At 46.2% G+C, this 26,809-nt stretch overlaps 1 protein-coding gene across 1 annotated transcript in view; it reads right to left on the reverse strand.

Annotated features, from left to right (window-relative positions):
- Positions 1-1,287: 1,287 nt before the first annotated feature.
- The window catches only part of Tmem132d (transmembrane protein 132D), a 681,893-nt gene continuing 656,371 nt past the window's right edge, over positions 1,288-26,809 (reverse strand). The window contains exons 6-9 of the mRNA XM_021163504.2: positions 15,498-15,703; positions 11,949-12,222; positions 9,356-9,547; positions 1,288-4,544 (exon numbers count right to left, since the gene is read on the reverse strand). Of these exons, the coding sequence (XP_021019163.1) occupies positions 3,360-4,544; positions 9,356-9,547; positions 11,949-12,222; positions 15,498-15,703 (1,857 nt within the window). The 3' untranslated portion in view covers positions 1,288-3,359. The remainder of the gene's footprint in view (positions 4,545-9,355; positions 9,548-11,948; positions 12,223-15,497; positions 15,704-26,809) is intronic.

Genomic DNA, 26,809 nt, shown 5'->3' on the forward strand with positions numbered 1-26,809 from the left:
TGTAGTGGAGATGGTTTCAAGAATCCGTTTTCTTCAAGGAAGGAGGGAGCAGGTGGAATTAAGACTCTGTTCCAAGTACACTCTGAGCTTCAGGGGTCCCATACTTGCTGATCATCTATCCATACTGACTATGCTCTTTCTCATGGTGTATTCAGTTGGAAGGAACAGTAGAACCTGGGTATTTTTAGGCAAAAGGAGCAGGGTTTTAAATAGTTGTTTTTTTTCCTTCTGCTATTTGTTTTATCTTTTTATTTTTTTGTGTGTGAAACATATGTCTATGCCCAAATTATTTTATCTTTATTAATGTCGCCAAATGTAAGATCTGAGAGAGTGACATGTGTCCCTCCCCAGCTCCATATTACTGACAGAGGAGTGGATCCAAAAATGGCTGAATGACTAGCATTCATCAGTGTGTGTGTGTGTGTGTGTGTGCATGTGTGTGTGCACAGGCATTTCAGTGCTCTGCTATCTTTTCTCTATGAAGAACCATGTTGGAGACACAGTGAATGAAGTTTGAAACTCAAGGCTAGTATATGTGTGCGTGTTCATGCACTAGAGACATTGGACATCGGTCTATTTTTTGAAACAGGGTCTCTTGGTGAACCTGGGGCTCACAGGTTCAGCTAGGCTGGGTGGCCAATGAACTCAAGGGTTCCTCCCATCTCTGCCTCTCCAGCACTGTATTTACAGATATCCACTGCTGTGTTTAGCGATTTGTGTGTTCTGAATCTGTACCGCCTCATCCGCCAAGGTCAAGTTTTGAATACAGCTGTGAGTAAATACTTAGGAAACCCAAGGGGAGGACAGAGTGCCCTCATTGCTCCAGCACACGGGGAGGCTGGGCCAAATGCTTGCCTTTGAGGCTCCCATCTACCATCTGTCAGCAGGCTTTTAGGAGAGATTTACACATATGATTTATCTTCAAATCCTTTCAGGTCCTGAAGGAGAGACACTCAGCACATGGTACACTCTGTCATCATGTGTCAGCATCGCCTCGATGCCGGGAGCAGCATTACAGGATGTCAGGGTGTAATTGGATTGCACCCGGCTCTTTAATCTACATTTTCATTTACCAAAAGCCATAGCATTGGGAAAGCCATTTGCAATGGATGCCAGGGGCCCTGGGAGGAGGGTTGGGGGAGTCGGGGAGGGGGGGTCAGCGTGTTGAAAGACAAAGGCCAGCCATGAAGCTGCAGAGTGCATGTTTTATATTTACAGTCAGTAAGTTTATAAATATAGATTACATTCTTACAATCTACAATACATTCTACACGTGGAGGGATTTGAGAACAGGCATCTGCTGCAGTAGTCAAGGAAACATCACATGGGTAAGAAGGGGAAAGAAATCAGAAAGTGGGCAATGGAAAGCAAAGGATTGCAGTGGTGAAGTTACCCACCCAAACAAAGAAGAGTCTACTGGGAGCTGGGAGCTGGGTGGCTTGCTGGCTGTCAGAACAAAAGGATTAGCACCACAGTCAGAGGGGAGAGGGCCTTGAGGGGAAGGAGAGGAGGTGGGACTTGCAGTCCTCTAGAGAGGTTCTCTTATATGATCCGGGTAAGAATAATAAGAGGAGGGGGAGGGGAGGGAGATGAGGAAAGAGACAAGGCAATGAAGACAGAAAGTAATGGGAAAGAAAAGAGAAGGAAATAACAGTGTTAGAATTACCCAGAGACTAGTCTCCTTTACCCTTCAAGGTCACGGCTACTCCTCAACCCATCATCCTTACTTCATAGTGAGACCAGGGTTGGGGTGGGGGATCTCCCGATCATGCCTCCCTTACCATCTCCATAGACTCAGCATCTTGAGGGATTGTAGAGACATTTTGACGTTAAGCAATGCTAATCCTTTTGGGGATGATTTGGGGGTCCAAGTGCTTGCAAGGATAGCTACACCCGCACACGCACCCACAGACACACGCACAGCCTCCACAGATGCACAGCTACCCACTGTGTGCACACCCACACGCAGACGCACGCATACCCTTATACACATGCATACACCTACCCATACCCGCTCACCTCTCATGCTGTCCAAGCATGCGCAAGCCAACGTCCCTGACACTCTTCTCTTGCAGTTCAAAAGAGCCAACCTGCACTGAACAGATGGCTCTGTCTTAAAATACCCTGATGACAAATTCTTGGACAGGAGACCCAATATGAGGGGCGGCAGAGCCCATCACAAAACAGGTTCTCTGTGGTTTCTAGGAAAGCAAGGGCGGGGTGGGGAATTCACCCCGAGTCCTGTTTACACTCTGGAGACCAGTGTCTTTACAGGGATATGTGTCCCTGGGACCTCCTCTATAGAATGTCACCTGAAGTTGACAGGAAGCTCAGGGGAACTTGAGGCAGGGAGCAAATTCTGGGAAACACTCTTCTTTCCTCACTTGCACATAACCAATGGCTGAAGAGTGTCAGTAGAGTGTAGTGATCAAGTTCAAATCTTGTGAATTTGCATTAAGGAGCAGTGGGGTTTGTATCCAGTGTCCTATAGACAGGAAGTTTCTCTCAACTGCTCCAGTGATATATGTGTGTGTAATGTATGTATGTGTTTATGTATGTATGTATGTATGTATGTATATATGTATGTATGTATGTTTATGTATGTATGTGTTTATGTATGTAGGTATATGTGTGTATAATGTATGTATGTGTATATGTGTGCATGTATGTGTGTATGTATGTATGTATGTGTGTATGTATGTGTGTGTGTATGTATATATGTATGTATGTTTCTTGGCATGTAGTTACAAAGCTAGTTGTGGGCTTGTTTACCCATTTCCTTTCTGCCCTGCTAACCTCTTCCTTAGCCTGTCAATAATCCCTGGCCAACTTGGACCCCCATCTTTGGGAACCAGCTCAATACCCTGCCTCCCATAGCCAGCTTCAGTGCTACACTCTGCCTGTGAGCATACTTCGAGTTAGCCGTGCTGATCCACTCAATGCCATGCCTCTTGCCTCTGACCCACGCATGCTCAACCTGAGCCTTCGATTTTTTTTTCCTCTCTTTTTTCATGGTCTGAAATAGTGATTATCGGAGCAACATGGATCTGACAAGAAACCAAATTGCGCGAGTTCTTCCCTGTGATGAACCCTTAAACGCGCATCTTTGTTCCAGGTTTGACAACATCTTGCCATGCACACTAAACCTCCTAAGTCGAACCAAAGCATCATTCACCAGCAAGTGCATGGATACCATGACTCTGGCCCTCCCCAGCTAACAGGGGATCATTTCCCAGGGTTCTATGGACAGTGCTGCCCTTGTGGTGTCCTCTTGTCTCATTTCTCCCCTGGGTACATGTCTACTCCCCATACCCAAGTGGGTTAAAGGCTGAAAGGTAAGAACAACATTGGTGTCCCCGTTATACGTGCTCATGTAGCCTCTCCATGCAACTGTGAGGTTCTGTGCACTCGCCAGGATCCAGGCCCTGGCAGACCCACTTAATGTCATCCTCATTACTCAACACCATGGTGTTCCCAGAAGGACACCCATCGTCTGAGGAGATGGCGGAGAATGTGGAAAATGTCACTCTTTTCCTTTTGGAGGTAGGGGAGGTAGGGGGTTCGCTTTTCTGTTCTTGGTCGTCTGTGAGCATGGCTCCTGTGGACCTGAACATCTGTCCATTGATGCTGTTCTGAGAGTTTGAGCTGAGAAGGAGTTTGCTCTCCTCAAAGTCCAGACCCCTGTCAATAGCGGTGATCTGCTCCTCTTGGGAGGAGGAGAAGTTTATATGGTTCCCCAACAGCTCTGTCCGGTTGCTCAGCCCAACCCAGTCGTGAGAGTGACTCAGACCTTCTTGCTCCTCAAAGGGAACCTGTTTGTGCCTGTACTTCAGGGCAAAAGTCACACAGTTAATTAAGAACACCAAGATAGCCAGGCAGAAGACACCCAGCAGAGCATACATGCCAATTTCGAGGTCACTCAGTCCCTTGGCTGCCTGATCAAGGTCATGTTCCTCAGTGCCCACATTGCTCCCGGGGAGGAGGTCCATTTGGTCTGGGAAGCTGGTGAGGTCTGTGGCCATGGTCTGAGAGAGGATGATGTCATCTAACAGGTTTTCCTGGCCTTCCTTCTTCTGGAAAGTTGGCCTCTTGGTGGTACTGCCCCATCCCTCCATGAGCCCTATGGATGAGCTGCTATAGAATGGCCCCTCGGGGCTCCCCCATTCCTGAAAAGGCTTTTTGGACCTCCTGTCATTGATATTCTCCACATGAAGCCCAGCCCCAAGGTGTCCACTCTCACTGCTGTTGGGGTTCGCATCATTCTGTCCAAATTTAACCTTGATGCTGGCTGTTCCCACAGCCAGCACGCTCTTCCGCTTAGACTTCTGACAAGATTCACTGATGAGCATCTCGACCTTAACCAGGGCCCCCTGTCCTTCGTTTTCTGCAGCAATGATAGGCCACTTGAATTTGGGGTCCTGGAGGATGGAGACGACTTTCTCGTCCAAGGACGTAGCCATCAGGGAGAAGTCCTTCTCATCATAAATGTCCAAGGGTGTGACAGAGCCGTCGCTGAACTGCACCCAGCAGCTGATGGCTGCTTCCTGTGGAGCAAGAGAAGTGGGTCAACATGTGTCTGGAGTTTCAGCAAACAGTTTCTCTGTCTCTTTCTCTGTCTCTCTGTCCTTCTGTCGCTCTCTGTCTCTGTCTGTCTGTCTGTCTGTCTGTCTGTCTCTTTCTGTGTGTGTGTGTGTGTGTGTGTATGTGTGTGAAATTTTCTTGTGGCTTCAAGGAAAAGCCAGTTAGACAACGTAGAGAAAGCCACGAGACACTCTACCATTAAAGGGGTGTGAATTACTATAAGCAACAGAAGGGTGGGCAGGGGTGATGAATAGGGTCAGATTAAGCCTTCCAAACTAAGATTGGAATTGGAGGCTGGGGCTCTAGCTCAGTTCATAGAGTACTTGCCTAGAAAATGTAAAGCCCTGACTTCCATCCCTGGCACCACATTAACCCAGGTGGGCACCCAGCTCTAATCTCAGCACTCAGGAAATGGAGGCAGTAGATTAGAAGTTCAAAGTCATCCTTGACTATGCAATGAGTTTTGGGGGTAGCCTGGTCTCCAAAAACAAATTAAGATTGACTTACTTTCTTATCTGTTAGAAGACAGGGCAGGCTCAGAGACTGCCCAGGATCTACTTTGGTACAATTATAAATGGCTTGTGAAACAGTATGGCCAGTGAGGGGGCTCCTTCATGATTGTCATGGGTATAAATTTAATGTGGTCATCAATGCCATCTGACACCATTGTAGCATCCAGTCACATTGTCAACACATATGGAGGGCATTGATTTGGATGGGTAGAGAGATGACCCGCAGGACCACAGAAGGCCATGGTTTCACCCATCTTACCTTCTCTTGGATATAACTGGCTTGTGCTCACCTGGAGCTAAAGCAATGGCTTAAGGTAGGTGTGGAATCAGCTAGAGATAGTAAGGGACTTTGCCTCTATGTCAACCAATGAGAAGAAACCTGGGGACACAAAAGCAGCCTACAGCTGGGGTCTCTGTGTGCCTCCATCTCTTGCCTTCTATACTCTGTGCTTAGAGGTCTCCATTCATTCACAGCTTGAGTTGTAGTAAAGCCTTTGATCTTCGATATGCTGGTGGCTAAGCACTTCCTCTGCCTTCTTCCTCCTCCAGTTCCCTGGAGAGCCTACTCTGCCCCAAGCCCTTTCTCCATCTTCCACAATGTACATATTCAAGCCCAGCCTGGGAACAGCCCTCAAGAGACCCACACATTACCTGTTGGCTTCTGCTAGTTAGAAAGGAGACTGCCATGATATCCCTTAAGCTGAGCATCACTGAGTGGGGCCATGCCCTCCCCCTCCCTCTCTCTTTTATATCTGAAAGAAGAAAGACAGACTGAGAGATTAGCACAAAAGATGAATGGGGAGAACTTAAGTAAAACTGAGGACTAAGCTCCCCCCCCCCCTTGGGGCCACCATGATAGCGCAAGAGATAAGGAAAGACATGAATGTGGTAGTTATGCACAGTAAGATTTTAAAAAAATGGTAAGATTTCAGGGTGTGGGAACCAGATGACCTGGGTCTGCCAGCCAGGATCTGAGTCTCCCATCTTCTACCTACTTCCTTACTACTATTGGTTCTCTTTCCCTTTCCCTTTTTCCCTTTCCCTTTCCCTTTTTCCCTTTTTCCCTTTTTCCCTTTTTCCCTTTTTCCCTTTTTCCCTTTTTCCCTTTTTCCCTTTTTCCCTTTCTTTCTTTCTTTCTTTCTTTCTTTCTTTCTTTCTTTCTTTCTTTCTTTCTTTCTTTCTTTCTTTCTTTCTTTCTTTCTTTCTTTCTTTCTCATCTTAACAGCCCTCACTGGTGACCAAAGTCAATGTTTCATGGATGGTGTTTAGCTTGGAAGGAACAAAACAAGATTCTCAAAGGCAGTTTGTGGCTTCCACAGCTTCCTTTTATTACATGTTAATCTGAACCAGTCGCTGTGTAGAAAATCAGCCAGGATGCAGTGCAAAAAAGTCACAGGACCCAGCACTGATCCACCAGCCTGTTCTACTATGCTAGGAAATCTCAGCAGGAGATGTATATGGACGCCTAGCTTTTCGAATTTGTCAGCGCAGAGCCAAGCTGTATAAGGAGACCAAGGACCATGCAACCAACCCCAGAGCTACCCTTAGGGGAGCAGGTGACACTCAGCATGTCAGGGATGGATTATCTCTATTCTGGCTGTGTCTTATCACTTTTTAATTCCTAACTGGTGGCGGTCTGATTTTATCATCCACTGAGCTAGGAAGAGAGCTCATCTCTCTCCTTTCCTATCTGCACTTTGCAGGCTGGTGTCCATCCTTCTAAACAAAAGGAGGTTTGATTTTTGCCAAGAATTCATATCTGTTACTAGGAATATCTACTCTCTCTCTTTTAAATACCAAATCCCCTACATAAGACTATGTGATCAGGGCTTAATAATTGGCTAGCATCTGAGAGGGAAACTTGAGGAGCAGGTCCAGCTGGAAGATAGAAGGCTCCGAGGTGGTGGGTTGGACTCCATTTTCTTCCTGCTGTGAGTGTGGTCAGTCTCTGCTGATGCCTGGTGCTTCAAGGGAGGCTGAGTCTAGCAACCCTCCCCCACTGAAGGTAACAGTGGAGGAAGGGTTTCTGAAGCTTCCAGAAAAATCTCTCTGTGAGTTGGATGAATGTGATCCCACGCAGGGAGAACTGATTGCTGTCTTTTGCTGTAATGTTCACCTCATTCTCTATGCTCCATCTAAGAAATAATGTCTGTCCACCTCAGAATCGGAAGGTAATCACATTCTATCTGTGATACCACTGGGTCAGTACACAGATGTGTGCACAAGTGCATACACACAGGGTCACATACCATAAAACTGTACACTTTGGAGTACTTTCACAATCACAGTGCCCACACCATACAAGCAATACATGCTCCATACACACACACACACACACACACACACACACACACACACAAATATACAGTACACATGCAGGTACATACACAAACATGTATACAACCAATGATTCACACAATACAGGATACATAAACAAGATTCATCCATACATACACCCAGCACACAGTTTGTTCCCACAGGCACAGAAATCTACACATAGGCACATATACAACACAAAACCATACATAACAGACCATACAATACACAAGATGTACATATATCCACATAGAGACACATACATGAGCATACGTAAGACACACAGACTGGCACTGGCACGTCTACAAACATATGTCCTATGTTGGCTGAACTTTTGTCAACTTGACAAAGCTAGAGTCATCTGGGAAGAGGTATCTTCAAATGAGAAAATGCCTCCATCACATTGGCCTGGAGGTCACTCTATGGAGCAGTTTTTTTGGTTGTTGTTGTTTTTTGTTTGTTTATTTTTATTTTTATTTTTTGATTAATGATTGACATGAGTAGGTCCAGCTCACAGTGGGTAGAGCCACCTCTGGGAAGGTGGCCCTCAGTGGTGTAAGAAGGAAGGCTGAGAAAGCCATGAAGAGCAAGCCGGTAAGCAGAATTCTAACATGGCCTCTGCTTCAGTTTCTACCTTGAGCTTCTGCCCTTATTTTCCTCAATGGTGGACCATGAGCTGTCGGTGAAATGACCTGTTTCTTCATCAAGTTGCTATAGGACGTGGTGTTTATCACAGCAACAGAAATCGAATGCATATCCATATACATAACACAAATGCACAATACAGCCTCTTAGTACACTGGCTTCAAAGACAGCGAGAAGAACTATATGACCTCAAGTCAGTTCTCTACTTCTGCCTGAGCAACAAGAAGAGGTAGCATACTCTTTAGCTCAGTCTCCAAACCTGCTGGAGCCTGGCTGTAGGCTGTGGCAATCCTGAGTCTGTTCCTGTCTCTACCTCTCTCCCACTGCTGGGTGAGGTCAGTATGGCAGATAGAGCTATTTAGACAGGAGGAGAGTGTGACCCACTCTCACACACTTGAGTGTGGAGGACAGGGGAGCATCTCTTCAGAGAGTTTACTCTGGCTGTTGGCTACCTGCTATAGTGTTTGCCCATTGTTTTAGTAAGCTAGGAGGCAAGAGGTTTTGCCATCATATGTTAGCAGCTTCTTTGCAGTCAAGAAACACTGGACATGTGATGTCTGTTCGGAGTATGCTGATCTCCTAGTAAAAGCCCCCACCTGCTGTGGGGTTCTCATAATGGAATAGTCATCTGGTGTGAAGTCTACTCTAGTGGGTTGGCCTGATGCTGCTTGTATTCTAATGCTAACACTGGTTCCTCAAGATCTGTTTGCCCTAGAGATGAGAGTTCGGGATAGACCCAAGTGACACTATGTGACCTTGCCCCCAGGTTATTTCTGATTGATGAATAAAGATGTCAACAGCTGGGCAGAAGAGACATAGGTGGGTTTTAGGGTTTCTACACTTGGGGAGGGGTGTCAGAGGAAAATTATGAGGGAGAAAGAGAGAGAAGAAGGCAAATGGAGGAGAAGGTGCCATAGGTTAGGTGAGTCATGAAAACATGGCCCCAAGTACTGGCCAATTGGAGTTAAGAGCAGCCCAGATGAGTCATAGTAAGTAATAACTCAGGGATAGGAAAGTAGATTTTAATAACATAGAGGGTGGATATCTGTCCAGCTCTTGTGCTGAATAAGGCTTATTATAAATATAAAGGTTGTATATATCTTTTATTCAGAAACTAAATGGTCAAAGGCAGGGTAGAAACCCCTGATTGGGATTACAAATTTCGACAACAGTCTACTTAATGTGTGACTGCTCTGGTGGATACTGACCTCACCTGGTATATAGTTGACCTTATCTACAGTGTGCTGATCTCACTTGGAGTAAGACTCAGCTGATGGGTGTCTCGAGTGCCACTTCCTTACCTGTTTGGGCCTCTGCAGAAGTTCCTGAGCCATGGCAGTGGCAAAGATGGCTCTGTTGCTCCCGGGGCTGAGCTGCAGGGATAGCGAGAGCCCTGTTACCAGCTGGACCCCGAGGTCTGTGATGGTCACCTTCTCATCCAGTACAGTGATGGTCTTCTCGGCAAGGATGGCATCCGACAGAGGGGACAGGATCTGGAGGGCAGAGCCAACATGACAAAGGGGAAGCTCTCTGTGGTCACAGCATTCCAGCCATCCCATGTTATAAATGAGGGCATGCAGGAATAGTGAGAGACGGGAGCCCCCAATGAGCCCATGGGAGCGTAAGCAGGCTTCCTCTTAAACTAAGTCTTAATCACGGGAGTGTAATGATGCAGTCTTCTACATAACAACATGGAGCAGGTAGCAAGTCCATGTTACCCTCCAAATCTCACACACCAACTCCAGTTGTCACTGTATTCTATCCTTATCCTCAGCAAGAGGGTTTAGTGTCATTGTTCTTTTGAGTGTGGTGACTCCTGTACACAGCACAGGCCATTCCTACTATTACCAGTGCACCCTTATTTAAAATTATGCAATTTCCAAATGACTTCATGTCCCCCAGAGAACCATGACTTTACACCCTAACTGTATATTTATTTCTGTTTCACATGGGAAACCCAGCATGTACTATAAAGTATGGCTTCTTGGGGCTGGGGTGATGGCTCAGTGGATAAGAACACTAGCATCTTGTAGATGACTTAGGTTCAGTTCCTAGAATCCATGTGATGCATTACAGCCATCTATAACTCCAGGGGATGAAACTCCCTTCTGGTTCCAGGCATGTATGTGGTGCATATACATATATGCAGGGAAAATACCCATACAAATAAAATAAAAATACTTAAAAACAAGTCTCAAAATAGAAAGTAGGGCTTCCTGGTCCAAAGACCATCTAATCTATCTCCTACTCTGGGACTTGCATTTCTACAGTTAGAGATTTTTCTTTTTCTTTTTTTTGAAACAGGGTCTCACTGTCTAACCCTGGCTGATCTGAAACTTGCTATGTAGATCAAGCTAGTCTTGAACTCATAGAGGTCTGTCTCTATTTTCCTAGTGCTGGTACTATAAAGGCTTCCACCAACACATCAGACTTCAATTCTACTCTTTGAGAAACTGAGCCATGAGATCCAGTGGCATCTTGAAATCTTGTCTTGCCCCACGACACCCACTCTCTCCACATCCACTCTGAGTCCAACCTGGTGCTGATATTCCAATCTTGATTCCCTCTGTACACCTCTAGTGACCACAGAACATGATTCTCTCCAGCCCAGCCTTGCTTTTGAAGGATGTAGAGTGGGCTTTCACCATGTACTATGCATTCTCAATGCCCCTGGGTGAATTATGTCTGCTCCTTTGTCCATCTGCTCTTTTGACCTTTGAATTTTGGGGCAGCATTTCAACAAACCAATTTTCAAAGGGTCTCTAGAGCTCATGTTCCATCCAACCATCACCAGTTTATCTATCTTGACTGTTCAAATGACAATGGGCATATGTGGTGGTTTGAATGTGCTTGGCCCAGGGAGTGATACTGCTTGAAGGTATGGCCTTGTTGGAGTAGGTGTGTCACTGTGGGTGTGGGCTTTGAGAGCTTCCTCCTAGCCACTTGGGAGCTAGTCTTCTCCTATTTGTCTTCAGAACAGAATGCAGAACTCTCAGCTCCTCCCACACCATGCCTGCCTGGATGCTGCCATCTCCTGCCTTGATGATAATGGACTGAACCTCTGAGCCTGCAAGCCAGCCCCAATTAAATGTTGTCCTTTATAAGAGCTGCTTTGGTCATGGTGTCTGTTCACAGGAGTAAAACCTTAAGACAGCATGAGAGGAAAGTCTCCAGAAGAACATGAATAAATGAATTGTTCTTTTGGGAACTCCGTGGGCCTGAGGGAAATGGTCTTAGGACTGAATGCCCTCCTGACACACTCTCTATGCTGCCTGCCTAGGAAGGCTGCCCTTCTCCTCCTCGTCACCATGCAATTCCTTTCTGGACTTGAATCATGTTTCAAAGTGAATGTTTAAAGCCTAGATAAGATAAACCCTTATCTAGGTCTGGGCTCCTAGGTGTTGACATTGTCTTTCAACTTTCTTCTTAGTTGTTTGATATAAGTAACATTAAATGTAATGTTTTCATTTTATTATTATTATTATTATTATTATTATTATTATTATTATTAATATGTGTGTGTGTGTGTGTGTATAGGTCAAGGAAAAACTCTCAGTTGTGGAGGGATAGAAGGTTCAGGTGACTATGGTCAATATCAAGGAGCTGGCCAGGCTTGTGATCCAGGCAGGGTGAACTTCTATCTAGGGTTTAGCTTCTCAAGATAGTAAGACCTGCTATGGCTAGGGGACATGACCAAGAAGTATAGCCCTGTGTCTCCCATGTATTGTGCGAGGTGTCTCAGGGCCCTTGTTCTGTATCATACCCAAACTGTTGGTGATTTCACTAAAGTGAGCCCCAAAGGAGTCTCTGTTCTGAGCAATGACAGACAGTTGAGCAATTCACCTGGCAGAGCAGGGGTACAGAAAGCCCTGCTCAACTCTGCTGATGCCTCACCTGAATAGTGGTCATGCCCAGCTCCAGGCCAGTCAGGATCTGCCCTCCTTGCAGCTTAGCAATCCTGGGCTCCTCCACCTGCATGAAGTCAGTTATCAGCTCCGTGATGTCCACCTGCCAGTCAGAGCCCAGTAGGTAGGCCAGGTGTCCCCCGGGATCGGGCGCCTCAGCCACAAATTGGGTCAAGACTCGCACCATGGCGTGCTGGTACTGAAGGGTGCAGCCTCGGCCCTTCTTCTCATCATCATCTTCCTCCTCACTGTCCCGAGCTGGCCTGTCAAAAAGTATTTACTTGTTGGAGCCACTTGGGGGGCTCAGTGAGTCTCTACCTCCAAAGAGCTCTGGCTTGCTTAAGGCTCAGCCATACACAGAAGATTCAGGGTGCTAAACCACCAGTGTGACAAGCGTTCTGATTGGAAGGAACAGAGAGCCATGACAGGTGGTTAAGATCTTCTCAAAGGCTCACACCTCCTGGCATTTACTCTGTACCAACTCCTTTTGTCAGGAACATATATTGTGTTTTATAACTATTCAAAAGTGATTGGATAGCCCCTCCCATCATCAACATGTTAATTAACCCTATATTAATGATATGTAGTAAAGGGTTTCATTAGGACATTTTCATGCATGTGCATGATGTATTTTAATCATAGCAATCCTTGCCATTACCCTCTTTCATCCCCTCCCACTGATCGTCTTTCTTATACTAACCAGCCTTTCTACTTTGTGTCTTTCGTTGTTTTGGATGATGAACCAATGAGTTTCACTAGGATTGCTTCCAGGGACAAGTGTGAGAGTTTAGTTACAGGAATCTGGGCATCTTACCGGTTGTTAAACCACCAAAGACAGTGTCTTGCCTTCCCTAGCCACCTTTACTTGCCAATAGCTATCAAGGCTCAAAGGCTCTTTGAGGTTTTACATTCAGGTAATGGTTGTTGGAAGGAAGAGTTTGTTGTGGATTTGGTCTAATGCTTGCATTATGTTAAGTGGGTTCCCAAAATCACATGGAAATCTGCATGTCTGCATGTAAGACACTGAGGGTCTTTGTGCCCAGTTGGTTCTGATTGGTAAAAAAAAGGTGTCAGCAGCTAGGCAGAAAGACAGAGGCGGGACTTTAGATTTCCCAAGCAAGGGGACCAAGTGGGGAAGATGGAACAGAATTGCTATGATGGGAAAGGCATACGAACCAGGTCTGAGAGGTGCAGAAGAGAAAACATAGCAATCATGTACTAGCCAGAAAAGAACAGCTCTAGGGCTCTCCAATTGGGTTTAGGGCTGTAAAGATTGAGTATAGATTTTAGTATGTAATAACTCAGGGATATCAGAGGAGGGGTGTTAGCCACATAGAGCTTAAGAAGTGGGCCAGCCTTTGAACTGCTTAAGGCATATTGAAATAGAAGGCTGTGCATGCATGTGTGTGTGTGTGTGTGTGTGTCTTTCATTCAGGAACCCAGAACATTTGGTTAAGTATCGAGGAATGCACTGCCATCTCTGGGTTGATTTGATCAGAGAATAGGTAAATTGGGAACTGCAACGAGAGTTCACAGGACCTTTTATTTGTTTCTTAATATGAGGTCCCACTATGTACCCAAGGCTACAATTCTCCTGCCTCAGCTTCCCAAGTACCTGGCTTTATGATTGGGTTTTAAGTTACTGACATCAGTGTGGTCTGTGTTCTTCAGTGGCTTCTGTCCCTGGTCCACTCTGATGAAGCAAGGTACCATCTTCTGAGCTTCCCTAGGGACACATCCACCCGACAGGTACCTTTCTCTACTGATCAGCAGCTAGTGAGGAGTGGAACTCTATGAACTCTATGAACAATGCTTCTCTGCAGGAGCCTCCAGATGGGGTGCCAACCTCTCTAACAGAATTTGGCTTTTGAGACCTCAGCTCCTGGTACTTCAGTAAGCCACACCCAACTGCTCCTGTGCAGAATCTGGGAGTCTAAACACACCGTTCTTCAAGCCACACCGAGTTTCAGATTAAGGTCCTGATCATACAGTGTTTTCAGGTTTCCTTTCTGATGCTTTGATAAAAGCGCTCTTGACCCAGAGCAACTTGGGGGAGGCAAGGGGTCTTTTTGGCTTACACTTCCCAGTCAGAATCCATCATTGAGGGAAGCTGGGGCAGGAACTCCAGTGAGAACTTGAAGAGAAGGTCCATGCTGTCTGCTGGCTTTCTGACTCATGCTTAGCTAGCTCTCCTATTTAGCCCATGACCACTTGTGTAGTAAATCATGCAACCCAGAGCGAGCAATTAATAATTAAGACAATTCCCTACAAACAATCACATAGATCAACCCAATCCAGGCAATTCCTCAATAGAGATTTTCCACTTTGATGATTCTTGGCTGTGTCAAGTTAACGATCAAGGCCAACCAGGACATACAGTAATATGTGGCTAATACGCCTTGGTTGTCACCCAAAAGAGGCGAGCATTTACTATAAGGTTAGTGAGATACTATAATCAAGACAGACAGGAACAGGTGGCTCCAAATGGACAGATGTTGGCTGTTCCTTCTCTGATATCTTGTATACACTGGTCCATTCCCACCATCAACTCAACTTCCATTCACATGTTGACTGTCCACTTCTGAGGGAGCCCATCAGCTATGGTGGCATCTGAGACTACCATTTACCAGACCTGGCTAGGTATCTGTCAACTACATCATCATCATCATCATCATCATCATCACCAGCACCAGCACCAGCACCAGCACCACTCACTCTATCCCAGCTCCTTGCAACCCAGTTTTCCAAAGAAATATCTCTAAGGACTATCTTCCCACTGTCTGCTGCATCCACCACCTTTGTCCTCCAGCTATAGCCTCTTCCAGAGGTCACAGGACTAGAGGGGTGAACTTCAAAGGTGAAGAATAACAAGGTCCTCTTGAGTGACAACTGATTCCTCTGCTATGCACCCATAGCCCACAGGAGTCTCTCCTTATGTGACAGGACTCATGCTTACCCTGACACTTGAAATGTCTCCAGTGTATGACTGTGTGCACAGGCATCCCTGCAGTGACATTCAGAAAGCAGAGCCTGAGCATTGTGACTCTACCTCTCCATCCTCATCTGGCCTTCTGATGGATGATGGGAGGCTAACCTCTCTACCAAGCTACATCCCATGGTATGACAGGTACACTATGGCAGACAAGCTTCAGACTTCTCACCAGGGCCAAGAACTCCGATCTGCTCTGGCTTATGGAATGACATCTGTTGCTTGTTTCTCCCTAAAGTCAGTTCTCTTCTTAGCCTGAGTCTCATCCACATGACTTCCTCCCTGTCCCCAAGCTCATCTTTCTGTAGGTGGTGCTTGTGGCTGGAGTCTAGTTGTCTACAAGGCAGAGTCTAGGCACTTGGTCACAGTAAATCACCATGTGAACCCTTGTATCTACTCTTACCTGAAGCTAGCCATCTGTCTGCTTCCCTCCTCAAGTTTAACCATAGTGGACATGACTTTCTGCTATGGATGCTCAATGCACAACACACGTATGCATGCATGCACACACTCAGGCACTCTCACATGTACATGTTTATATACACCTACCTTTTGTTGGAGACAACGGGGACCCGCCAGCCCTTGATCTGGTTCAGCTCCATGTCTGAGACCTCAATCTGCAGAGGTAGCCGTGGTACCCACACTGTCATCTCCAGGGGGCTGCTCAGGTGCTGGTAGGTGAAGCTGACTACCACGTTCACCTTGCCCTTCATTTCCTTCCCATTGACAAAGACATAGTCACATCTGTCAGAAACCTGGTGGGGAGGAGGGAGAGAAGCAGGGCAGGGGGAGGTGAACTTCATTGCAGTCCACAGACCAGGGAATAGGGCAGTGCCATATTTGGGATTCATCATTGTGAGGCAGAGCAGGCACAGGCAGTCTCTTTGAATGAAGTACCTGCTATCAGAGCAGATCCTGCTGGCATGACTAAGGATCTTTGATCCACTGGAGTGGTAAGTAGAGTTGTATATGTTTATTTATTTGATTATTTATTTACTTTTCTCTTTGTGTCTGTGTGTGCACATTTGTAAGCATGTGTGTGTATGTGTGTGTGTGTGTGTATATATGCATGAGGAACACAAAAGTCGATGTCAAAAATCCATCCTTCATCCATCGCTCACCTTATCCATCAAGGTAGAGTTGCTTAGTCAAATTCAGAGCTCATCTAAATGGCTAATCGCACCCGGCAGTTTGTTCTTTGTGTCTGTCCTCCAAGACTAAAATCACAGACAGGCTGCCATGCTCACCTGCTATTTATGCGGGTTTTGGTGATCTAAACCCAGGTCTTCACACTCTCAAAGTAAGCACTTTTAACTCCTGAGCCATCTCGCTAGCCTTAAAGTGAAGGCTCTTGATTGATGGGGATTAGCCTTAAATGTTTGGGTTGGTTTTGGCTCTGTTCTAGATGTCCTTTTGAGAAGGCTACTGGTAATTTAGGAGAAGGGAGAAGACACTGTGGCCATGGGGGTAGGAGGCTGTGCTATGAGCATGGAGATCAGGGAGAGTAAGGAATGAGACAAGTCTGATTGGAAGCCAAACAATACCAGACAGATTCCTGATCCCTGATCCCTAGTCTTCAGAACTACAGGGGGATAAATGCACTCTTCCAAGAGCCAGCTGATTTGTGGTTCACTGGCTCTAGTAGAGAGTAGACCCAGGGTAGAATGCAAAGATGGATTCTGGGATGAGAATGGGTCCCTTCACTTGTGCCTTGCTTGACAGCACAGGGAGAGGAAGCAGGGGTGAGGAATTCACTAATCACTGGCTATGATACAGGTCAGGGAGAGATGCTGAGCTCACCCAGTATCAGCTCAGCATCAGGACCACACAGGAGGCAGGTAAGATTGTCAGCAGCACTTCACATATGACAAACCCAAGAACAAAGGACACTGATGATCCCCCAGGGCCATGTTGAAGAGTATGGGGCTTTGATAAGGTTCTCTGTCCCTCTGTCTTCCCTGCCCCCCTCACAGGTGCAATTTTAGCCCAGGGCTCTTAATTCCCACCTTAAGGGATGAAAAAACCAACTTTTAACACTTAAAGGGGTGTGAAGGAAAGCAGACAGAAATGAGTAGGTTGTGCAAAGATCACAATGGCCTTTCTAATGAAAGTGCTTTTGTCTGCTATAGAGGCAGCATGGATGCCTGATACACAGGGCAGGCTATTGTGAGGCTCAGCCTAGGTGGGGAGGTCGATCAGTAAAGAGAGAAAGAAATGGGCAGCTGGCTCCATGGAGGAGGACTTTGTCATCTTTAATGTCTGCCAATAGCAAAAGTACTTAAATCTGATTGCACTGTCCAGGGGGACTAGCGTGATGGCTGGCTTATTATAATTTGTGGTCTGGACAGAGCTTGCCTTGCCTCAGAGCCCAGGGAGTCTTTAATTTAAGGCCCTTTCTCTGTCCGGATTTCCATTTATACTTCAGGTTGAGCATCTGCAGAGGATCAGAGTTCTTGAAAGAGAGAAAGGGATCAGGATGTGGGGCAAGAAGAGAGGGAGGGAGGGGGAGAAAGAAGGAAGGGGACAAGGAAAAGATGAGGGAGGGTGAAAGAGGAAGGAGAGAGAGACATGAGGAAAGAAGGAAGGAAAAAGAAAGGGAGGGAGGGAAGGGAAGAAAGAATACTGTAACAAATTGGTGGTAAGACTCATTTTTAGAGCAACTGAGTCCTTTGTGAACGTAACTGTCAGGGCTCTCCTGACAAACAGGTGACCCATTTAAAGGAGCTTGGAGCTCATCCAGAGCGAGAGAGCCACATGGCCTGCCTTTGCACTGAAGGAGCGGTGGGCTGGGGTGCACTAAGTATGATGTTGAGTTTATAACTGGCTTCGTCTTGGCTCTTTAACTCAGCGTTTATTCCTTGCGGTGACAGAACACAGTGGCAAAGTGTGGATTCAGGAGAGGAGGCTTTGTAGGATCTGTGAGGAGGCAGGGTTGTGCAAACAAGGTCAGAGGACTCAGGAGCAGGGCTATACACAGGACCAATGTCTCGTGTCTGTGGGGCAAGAGCTGTGCACAGGACATGTTGTGTCCAGGAATAAGGGTTGAACTCACATGTGGGTTTATGAGGTATTATTTAAGTCAAGGGCAAAGACAAATCACCTCGAGTGGGGCTGGAGGCTTGAGAATATGTCTCTGTGGTTCTCAGAAGATGCCCACGTGGTGCAGTCCACATCCTACACTCTGAGAGAGTCAAATGAGCTGCTCAATAGTGATTTCTGGTTCTTCAGGCTGTTGGGGGCTTGCCTTCTGTCTTGAGGGGACTATCACTCCACAGAGAGTGACCAAGTTCACCTGTTACCCTCTAGGTGCTACCTGGCTGCTGGTGAGATGGTGGCCGACGTCAGCACACGATCTCAGAGTTGGGGTTGGACATAGCTGCCGACACAATTGGGGGTCAGAGATGCAGGTGAGAAGAGCCCTTCCTTGGGGTGATTCACCACAGCCATGGGTTGTTACCTTACTTCATGAGGCTTACCCTGATGGTCTCCCAAACATAGGGGACAGGTTCCAAGGGCTGTATTCATAAGTCAGAACCTGCCAAACTGGTGACATTTGAAGGTTAAGCCTGGATGAGTGAGGCGGATGATGGAACACAGGTTCATTGAGCACGAATTATCCAAAAAACTGAGAATGGGCCAAGAATGTAGTTGGGATCCCCACAGAGAAGGGGTCTCTGTCTTAAGTGACCTCACACACATCACTTGCACCCTCCAGGTCGTGGGAGGGGACCTCCTAATACAAAGGATGGCCAATGAGAGGAAGTGGATGCAGACACTGGGAATATCCAGGGGAGAGACATAGCCAGGCAACTTCCCATCGAGGTGGTGAGGGAGGGAGGAAGTGCTTGGGCAGGATAAATGGATGGTGGTCTAGCCTGAAGGGGTTCCTGGACACAGTTCTCCTAAGCCTATATGTTTGGGAGGGTTTCGATACATCTTAGAGACATCAGCATATATGAATCATGCTTTTTATCCACTTGGAAAATGTATGTGTTTGCACACACATGTATGTGCACATGCGTGAGGAATCTAGAGGTTTCATTTCAGCTACCAATTTCAAGAATACAGTTCATTTCCTTTGAGAGAGCCTCTTTCATTGGTCTGGGGCTCACTAATTAGGCTCAGTGTGCTGGCCAGCAAGGCCCTGGGATCCTCCTGTGTGTGCCTCCCTATTACTAATGTTACCAGTGTGCACAGCTGTACCTGGCTTGTTAATGTGAGTTTGGGGGATTGAATTCAAGGTTTGTGTTTTCCAGGAATGTAATTTTCCAACTGAGCCAGCTCCCAGGATTAATCTTTTTTTCTTTTCTTTTCTTTTTTTTTTTTTAATTAACTTTGTAGAAATATATATCACTGTGTATATTGAAAGTTTATAAAATGATAGTTTGGGGTTAACGTGGATACTGGAGACTTTAATACAGTCTAGGAAAACAACGTATCCCTGTCTCTCAGGGTGAGCAACTTTTGTTTCCGTGGCAAGAACAGCTGGAATCTCATTCACTAGGACTTCAGAATCAGATCATAGCAGCAAGCTTCTACAGGATGCTCCTGAGAAGTGTGGCTTCAGAGAATGTGTCTTATATCTGAAGTCACCAAGCTCATGGTCATTCCGCACAGTGGCCGTGGTGACTCAAACCTTCTGGTCACACTTCTCATCTGCTGTCTCCTGGTTCTTACCCTGTCTTAAGTGTCTCCCAAGTCCTCTCTATGGAGGACACATACACATGAGTGTCCCTTACCAGCACTGCCCCAGGTAGCCTGCCCTGTTCTCTCCCAGCTCTGGAAGGCCTGGTATTGATGGGCTGGCTATCAGCTGGGAAAGCACGAGTCTCAGTTCCTAAGTGGACAGGGATCCTCACGCAGGAGGCCAGAGGCACAGATTGGGTTTCTTCTTATGGAATCCACAGGAGCAGGTCCTCTCTCTCCTTCTGTCCATAGCATCTGGTACTTAAACCCCACAGACTACCCCTTTTGGGAGATGAACCGGATTCAACACAACCTAGGTGAACTGACTGACTGACTTTATCACATCTCCTTCAAGTGTGACTAATGGCACACGTCAAATCATTTATTAACCAGCACTTTGCAATGCTGACGGCTTCAAGGAATGATTGAGTAACACTCTCGGGTCCCCTCCATAATCCATTCCCAGACAGTCTCCCCTGCTCCATGATGGAGACAAAGCTAATATTTCTGACTCTCATGTGCATAATTCTGGCACTTATGTGAATTTAATGCTAGCTCTAAGCTTTTCTGGTTAAATGCTGGCTGCGTTTAAATCTTATCTAAATATCGCTTCTGTGGCCAAATTTATGTTCTCTGGGCATTTCTCTCTCTCCCCTTTTCTTTCCTTCAAATGCTACAGCTAAGGGTAATCAAAGCTTATCTTCCTTCCCTCAAAATGAGCAAACAGCGGCGTCCCACCAGGGGCTGGCATCTGCGCCTCAGGCCTAGCATCTGTGCCTCAGTTTGGGGGTACCCTTTTGTGATTGGTCTTTATCTTGGGTGGAAAACAAACATCCTTAGTGATGGCGGTGGAGGTAAGGATGCAGCTAACATTTAAAGTTTGCTAAAGCAAGACGCTGCGCGTAGCACTAAAGTCTTATTTCCATCTGTTCTTCATGGGAAATACACTAAATAATATGATTTGGATGTGAACACCTCCACCCCAGGCTCATCTGTTTTAACACTTGACTGCCAGTTGGTGGCACTGTTTATGGAGGTTGTAGAGCCCTTCGGACTATGGCTTTGTTGCAGAAATGAGCCACTGAGAGTATCTGTTTCATTTTCTGGCCCGAGATTTCTAGTTCTCTCTCTCTCTCTCTGTCTCTCTCTCTCTCTCTGTCTCTCTCTCTCTCTCTCATACACACACACACACATACACACACATACACACACATATGTATATGTATATATACATATATAATTTATATTTATGTGTATAGATGTTTTGCCTTCATGTATGTCTATGTACCATGTGCATGTCTGGTGCCACAGAGATCAAAAGAAGTTATTTCACCCCCTGCAACTAGAATTAAAGACAGTTATGAGCCACCAAGGGGGTGCTAGGAATTGAACCTGGATCCTCTGGAAGAGTAGCTGAAGGGCTGGATAATTGACACAGTAGGTACAGTATCAGTCTAGCATACGCTCTGGGTTTGATCCTCAGAACTGTGTACAAAGGGTGTGGCGGTGCACCCACATGATCCCAGCACTCAGGCGGTGGAGGCAGGAGGAGCAGAAGTTCAATGTCATTGTCAGCTGCATAGCAAGCTTGAAATCAGCGTGGGCTAGGTTGAGATGCCATCTAAACAAAAAATGGAGTCAGGTGGGGCAGTCAACTGTTCTGAGATGTCTATGTTGAGTCCTAAATGGACAGTGACCTTAACTAATTAAACTGGGCTGGAGACATAGCTCGGTGTGTAAAGCACTTGCTTTGAAAGCCTAAGGACCTGAGTTCAAATCCTCAGAATCCATGTAAAACCTGGACACAGCAGCATAACCCTATGGTGAGGTGGACGGTGGAGACAGGAGAATCTCAGAAGCTTGAGGGCTGAGCAGCCTGTGAGCAGCACAGCCTGGGACCTCATCCCAAGGTGTGAGTGAATACTTGAGGTTGCCCTTAGACCACTTCATGCACGCTGTGGCGTGTGTGGTCTCTCTGTATTCACACACGAGAACAAAGTATGCACACACTCGTGCATGTGCTAAAAATATGAAAGCCAATTAAATTAAATGGGTGACTAGAAACCTTTATAAAAAGGTCAGTGCACACATAGGGATGTGTATACAGTGAGAAGGCCATAGTGTGCATAATGAAGACATAATAAGCAGGCAGACACATACACCCCAAGGGAAAGATAGAGGCAAAACCAATCCTGCCATCACTTTTACGTATATGTATATGTATAATGTGTGTGTGTGAATGATATATATGAATGATATATATCATTCACATATATGTGTATATATACATATATATGTGTATATATATGTATATATGAATGACACACACACATATATGTGAATAATAGTGAGGTAATATATTTCTTCTATTTCAGTTACTCACCCAACCCTGTGGTATTCTATTATAAATAGTCCAGAAAACTATACAATTGACCGTACAGAAGAGCACAGTCATCTAAGCCATCCCTAGAGACCGTTTTCTTATTTCAGAGGACAGTTACCGACTTCCAAGGAGAAGAGGTCATCAGGGACTCACGGGAAGTGACCTCTTGAGTGGACTCAGTGCATCAGTGCCAATGAAAGCTGACTTCAGGGATGGCTGTCTTTCTGGGGGCCTTCCAAAGTTCTCACCTGTTTTGCCTTATTTTATTCTTCTGGTATCCCAGTTAGAGAGCAACCCATAAGGGTGCCATTGTACCAAACAGGACAGAGGCAACTGAGGTAGAGCAGTGTCTCTGGTTCACATGATGTTCTGGTTTGGAGGGTCTTGACTGAGAAGTTGTCTAGATTGGGTTGGTATGAGGCTTATCAGTTTGTGTGTGTGTGTGTGTGCGCATATGCACGCACATGCACTCGAGACATGTGCATATGTTGATTGTTAATTGAGGTGGTACCCTGACTATGGGCAACATCATTCCCTAGGCTGAGTTCTCAACTGTATAAGAGTGAAGGAAGCTAACTGAGGATGAGCAGAAGTAAGAAGGCAGCATGGGTGTGTGGTCCCTCTGCTTCTGACTATGGATGCGATCTGTTTAGCTTCCCTGGAAGTGTAAGCCTTCCCTCCCTTATGCCGCTGCCTTTCCCAGAGAAAACAGAATTCAAACTAGAATATATGGCTGAGGGTGTTTTAGAATAGAGGTTTGTATCCAAGCTGTTTCCTTCAGAGTCCAGCCTCATGGTGAGACCATGGAGCTCTTCTGAGGAGCAGAAGTTGAGTAAGAAGGTGTGTTGGGTAGAAATACCAATGGAAGAAAACAAGAGAAGGAGTGGGGCCTGGAAATATACATCTGGAAGAAGGGGATGTTACTAAAGAGTGTTCTTTCTGCTGGAAATAGCCAACCCATAACCCACTGTCTTAGGTACCAGCTATAGCCATCCTAAAGTCAGTCTCAAACAGAGAGCCACTTACTAGAGTCTGTATTCCCCAATATTCCTCAAAGCCAAGTGAGACCCTTCTCGAGGGAATATGGCAGCTTCATCTTTGTATGCCACATGGTGCCTCCTAAGGACCACAGGGGAGAAGAGCTGCTCATGCCCTGAGAATCTTCTTTAGAAGATGCTGTTCCTCTAGAACCTTTATCACATGCCCAGGAGATAATGCCACTCCCAGCAAGTTTCAGCATCTTCATGGGGAAGGAGGAACAATATGCTTGGAGAACATTCTCTTTTATCTCCGGACACATGTCTAGAGGCTGCTATTGTCTTCCCGTGGTTACTCACTAAGCTTGGACAGAAGATCATTTTTTTTTTCACAACAGCAATAGCCCCTGGCAACTCTGCTTCAGTCCTAGTTGAGAGGACTGGGTGGCAGTCACTGCAGGAGGCTGTGTGGTACACTGTGGGCTGTGAAATAGCAGGCTGGCCTCCACACTAGATGCTAGTAGTATCCTCATACCAGTGGGGACAACCACAGTGACTTAGATAGACACTGTCCAAGGATTCATAGGATCTTCCTACAAGTGCTATGTATTTCCCACTTGTTTATTTTAGTCACACAAAGGTCCTTAGTCTGGATCTCAAGACCATCTCTACAATGCAGGAAGGAACTCTGAAGGAGTGGGTATTGGTCACACAGTCAACAGAGTTCTCCCTCCCACATTTTCCCTTATGGATCAATGACTGATGCTCTAGGTAAGACACAGGGCTCAGTGCGAGCCAACTTGCCAGTCACCTCTACCATCTGCTACTCTTCCCAGAGATCCTCTGTGACTGGAGCAACCCCATCTTCCTTTTCCAGAAGGGCAACTCTGAGATCCAGTCAAACTGATGCACACAGAAGATTGTATTTTCCAAAGATGGCCATGACCATTGTGCCTCCTGCCTTACCTCATCCTCTCCTTTACAGTGACCTTGTGATGGCTCAGATAAAGATCTGAGCCCAACTCCACCCTGGATTCTCAGCCTGTCTCAGAACTGCCTTAAACAATAGAACTTGCTTGTTTCCAGTGAATCTGTGATCTCTGACTGTCATGCTCTCTCTCTCTCTCTCTCTCTCTCTCTCTCTCTCTCTCTCTCTCTCTCTCTCTCTCTCTCTCTCTCCTATACTTTCTCTATATAGGATGGAGTAAGAATAAATCTGGCCAAGTCTCATAAGAGCAAGTCTCTGGGGAAGGCCAATGGGACCCCTTGCCTGGGAGCTTTCTGGCCTGTTTTCTCCCATGCCTTCCTCACTGTCAATATACGTTTCTCTTCTTTACACATGTATTTGTGTGGGTGTGGAGGTACATGTGGGAGCAGGTGCCTGTACATGCCTGTGAACATACATGTGATCAAAGGATAAGGTCAGATATCTTCATCATTTGTTCTCCACCTTGTATTTTTGAGGGAAGGTCTCTCACTCAACCTGGAGCATTGACTCAGGTAGGCTGGCTAGCCAGTGAGCTGCAGGAAACCTCCTGTTCCTGCTTCCCCACACTGGGATTAAAAACTTACACCACCATGCTCGTCTTTTACATGGGTGCTGGGGATTGAACTCTGGTCCTCGTGCTTACGAGGCAAGCGCTGCCAGGGAGCCATCTCCCTAGCACTGTATTCTTTGACTTATTCTGATTTCTCGTTCTTGAAAGAAGTCCAGTTTTTGGAATTAACACACCACTAACCACAGCTCTCTCCTGGTGTGGTGGAGCTTGCAAAAGCTGTGAAGGACAGAGACAGTCCCTTGTAGGGAGAGATTGTCCATTTGTGTTACTGCCCACTAATGTACAATCCTTATGAAGAGGTTTGTCCCCCACAAAAAGTTCTGCGGCTGTGAGCAGAGAGAACCCTCTACCAAGATTTCCTCAGAAGGCACATGATGGTGATAGTGTGTCCTTTGCCCTGTACCTGTCCTCACAGTAACCAAAGGAGAAGAGAAGGAAGAAGCAACAGCTTCCATGAGCCACTGCAATATGGTCATTGCTCAACCTGTCAGCATCAGGCAAGCAGGCAGAACATACTGTATCCCTGTAGTCAGGAAAGGATAAACTTCTTTATCCTCCGTGTGGGTGGTAATGGGTCAACGCCTTTCTCTCAGTGGCTCACCCCTCTCATCCATCATTATGCTGACCTTTCTGGGTATGTTCAGCACAAAGCAACTTCACAACTGTCCATTCTTTAAAGAGGCCATTGGTGTCTTCTCTTGAGCTGGCTGTATCCTAGGTAACAGGAAGTGACCCATGTTGGCCCTGTAGCAGCAGGGCCTATGGGTTGAGGATACCCAAGACTTGGTCATATAGATGCTTTCTATCTTTCTACAAAAGAGGAATGGGAAGTTGTCCTCTATACTAAGGAAACTGTGCAAGTGACCGCTATAATGGCTTGAATAAGAATGGCTCCCACCAGGGGGATGGGTAGGGCAGCGATCAGGATGTAAAGTGAATAAGTAAATAAATAAATTAATGGGAAAAAGAAGAATGGCTTCTATAGGCTCATATGTCTGAATACTTGGTTCCCAGTTAGTGGGACTTTTGGAGAAGGATTAGGGGGTGTGACCTTCTTGGAGGAGGTACATCATTGGGGGTGGGGTGGGCTCTGAGGTTTCAAAAGACTCACCCCATTCACAGTGTATCTCTCCCTGCCTTTTATTTTTGGATCAAAATATAGAGCTCTCAGTTGTTCCCACCCGCATGCATTTGCTCATCCAGGGACTCTAACCCTCTCAAGCCATAAACCCCAAATTAAATGCTTCTTTTTATATGTTGTCTTAGTTACGCTGTTGTATCACAGAGTTAGAAAATAACGAAGATAGTCCTCTTCCACTAGAGCTTTTCAGTGGTTGCCCTGTTCCAACACACGTAACAGGTCCTGAAGACAGGAAGTCATCCATTGTGGGTCCCACTTTGATTAGTGCAGCAGGGGCTCCTCTTGCTCAGCTTCTCTGGGGATGAAGTTCTTTCTGCTGATGCAGCCGTCTGGCAGACTGTATATGGCACATTTCTATATTTTCTTCTCTGTGTCCACTGGCTAACTGTTCATCTATCTTACCAGACGTCCCTGGTCCTGCTGGAGCAGCTGTGACATCCAGCAGCAAGATGAGAGGCCAGGGTGGCTCAGGTTGATTTCTCTCTGGCTTCCCCAGATCGTACGGATGCTCAGGTTTTCTGAGCTCTCCGATTTCCTCTGCCATGTCTGCAGTCTAGGGATTCGAGTCTTCACCCACAGAGCGATGCTCAGTCTGCAGAATGATTCACCTGCCAACCCTGCCTGTCCCTGCTCACCTTTGGATCAGTTCACCCGACCTAGTTCTACCAACATTTTATTATGAAAAGCACTAATCAGAGGAAAGTTGAAACTGAGCACTCACGCCCACCGCCTTACTTCTATAATTAGCATCTTGCAGTGTTTGCTTTATCACATATCTGTCTGCCTCACAGCTCTCCGTCCATCTGCTTTTATGATCCGTCTCAAAGAAAGCCACAGACATCCACTTCCTGCACCCCTGAAGGCTTCAGACCACACGCTATTGACTAGAGTTCAACGATCATTTAAAAAAAAATGTGACCAAGCAAACCACTTTGTACTCTTATTAGGGTCAGGACGCCGATATCACGGGAATCAGTCAAGTTGACTTCTTTCATACAGGTACAATAGTAAATACTATCAGGAAAGACGGGACACTAGATATAGCCTGAGACTCTCCAGCCTGGTGGGTCCCACTGGGTCCAGGAGTTCTTGTTGTCTCTCTGGGTGTGTGGCCC

The sequence above is a fragment of the Mus caroli genome, unplaced genomic scaffold (assembly GCF_978045245.1).
Source record: "Mus caroli unplaced genomic scaffold, Mus_caroli_1 scaffold_4, whole genome shotgun sequence".
Taxonomy (NCBI): Eukaryota; Metazoa; Chordata; class Mammalia; order Rodentia; family Muridae; genus Mus; species Mus caroli.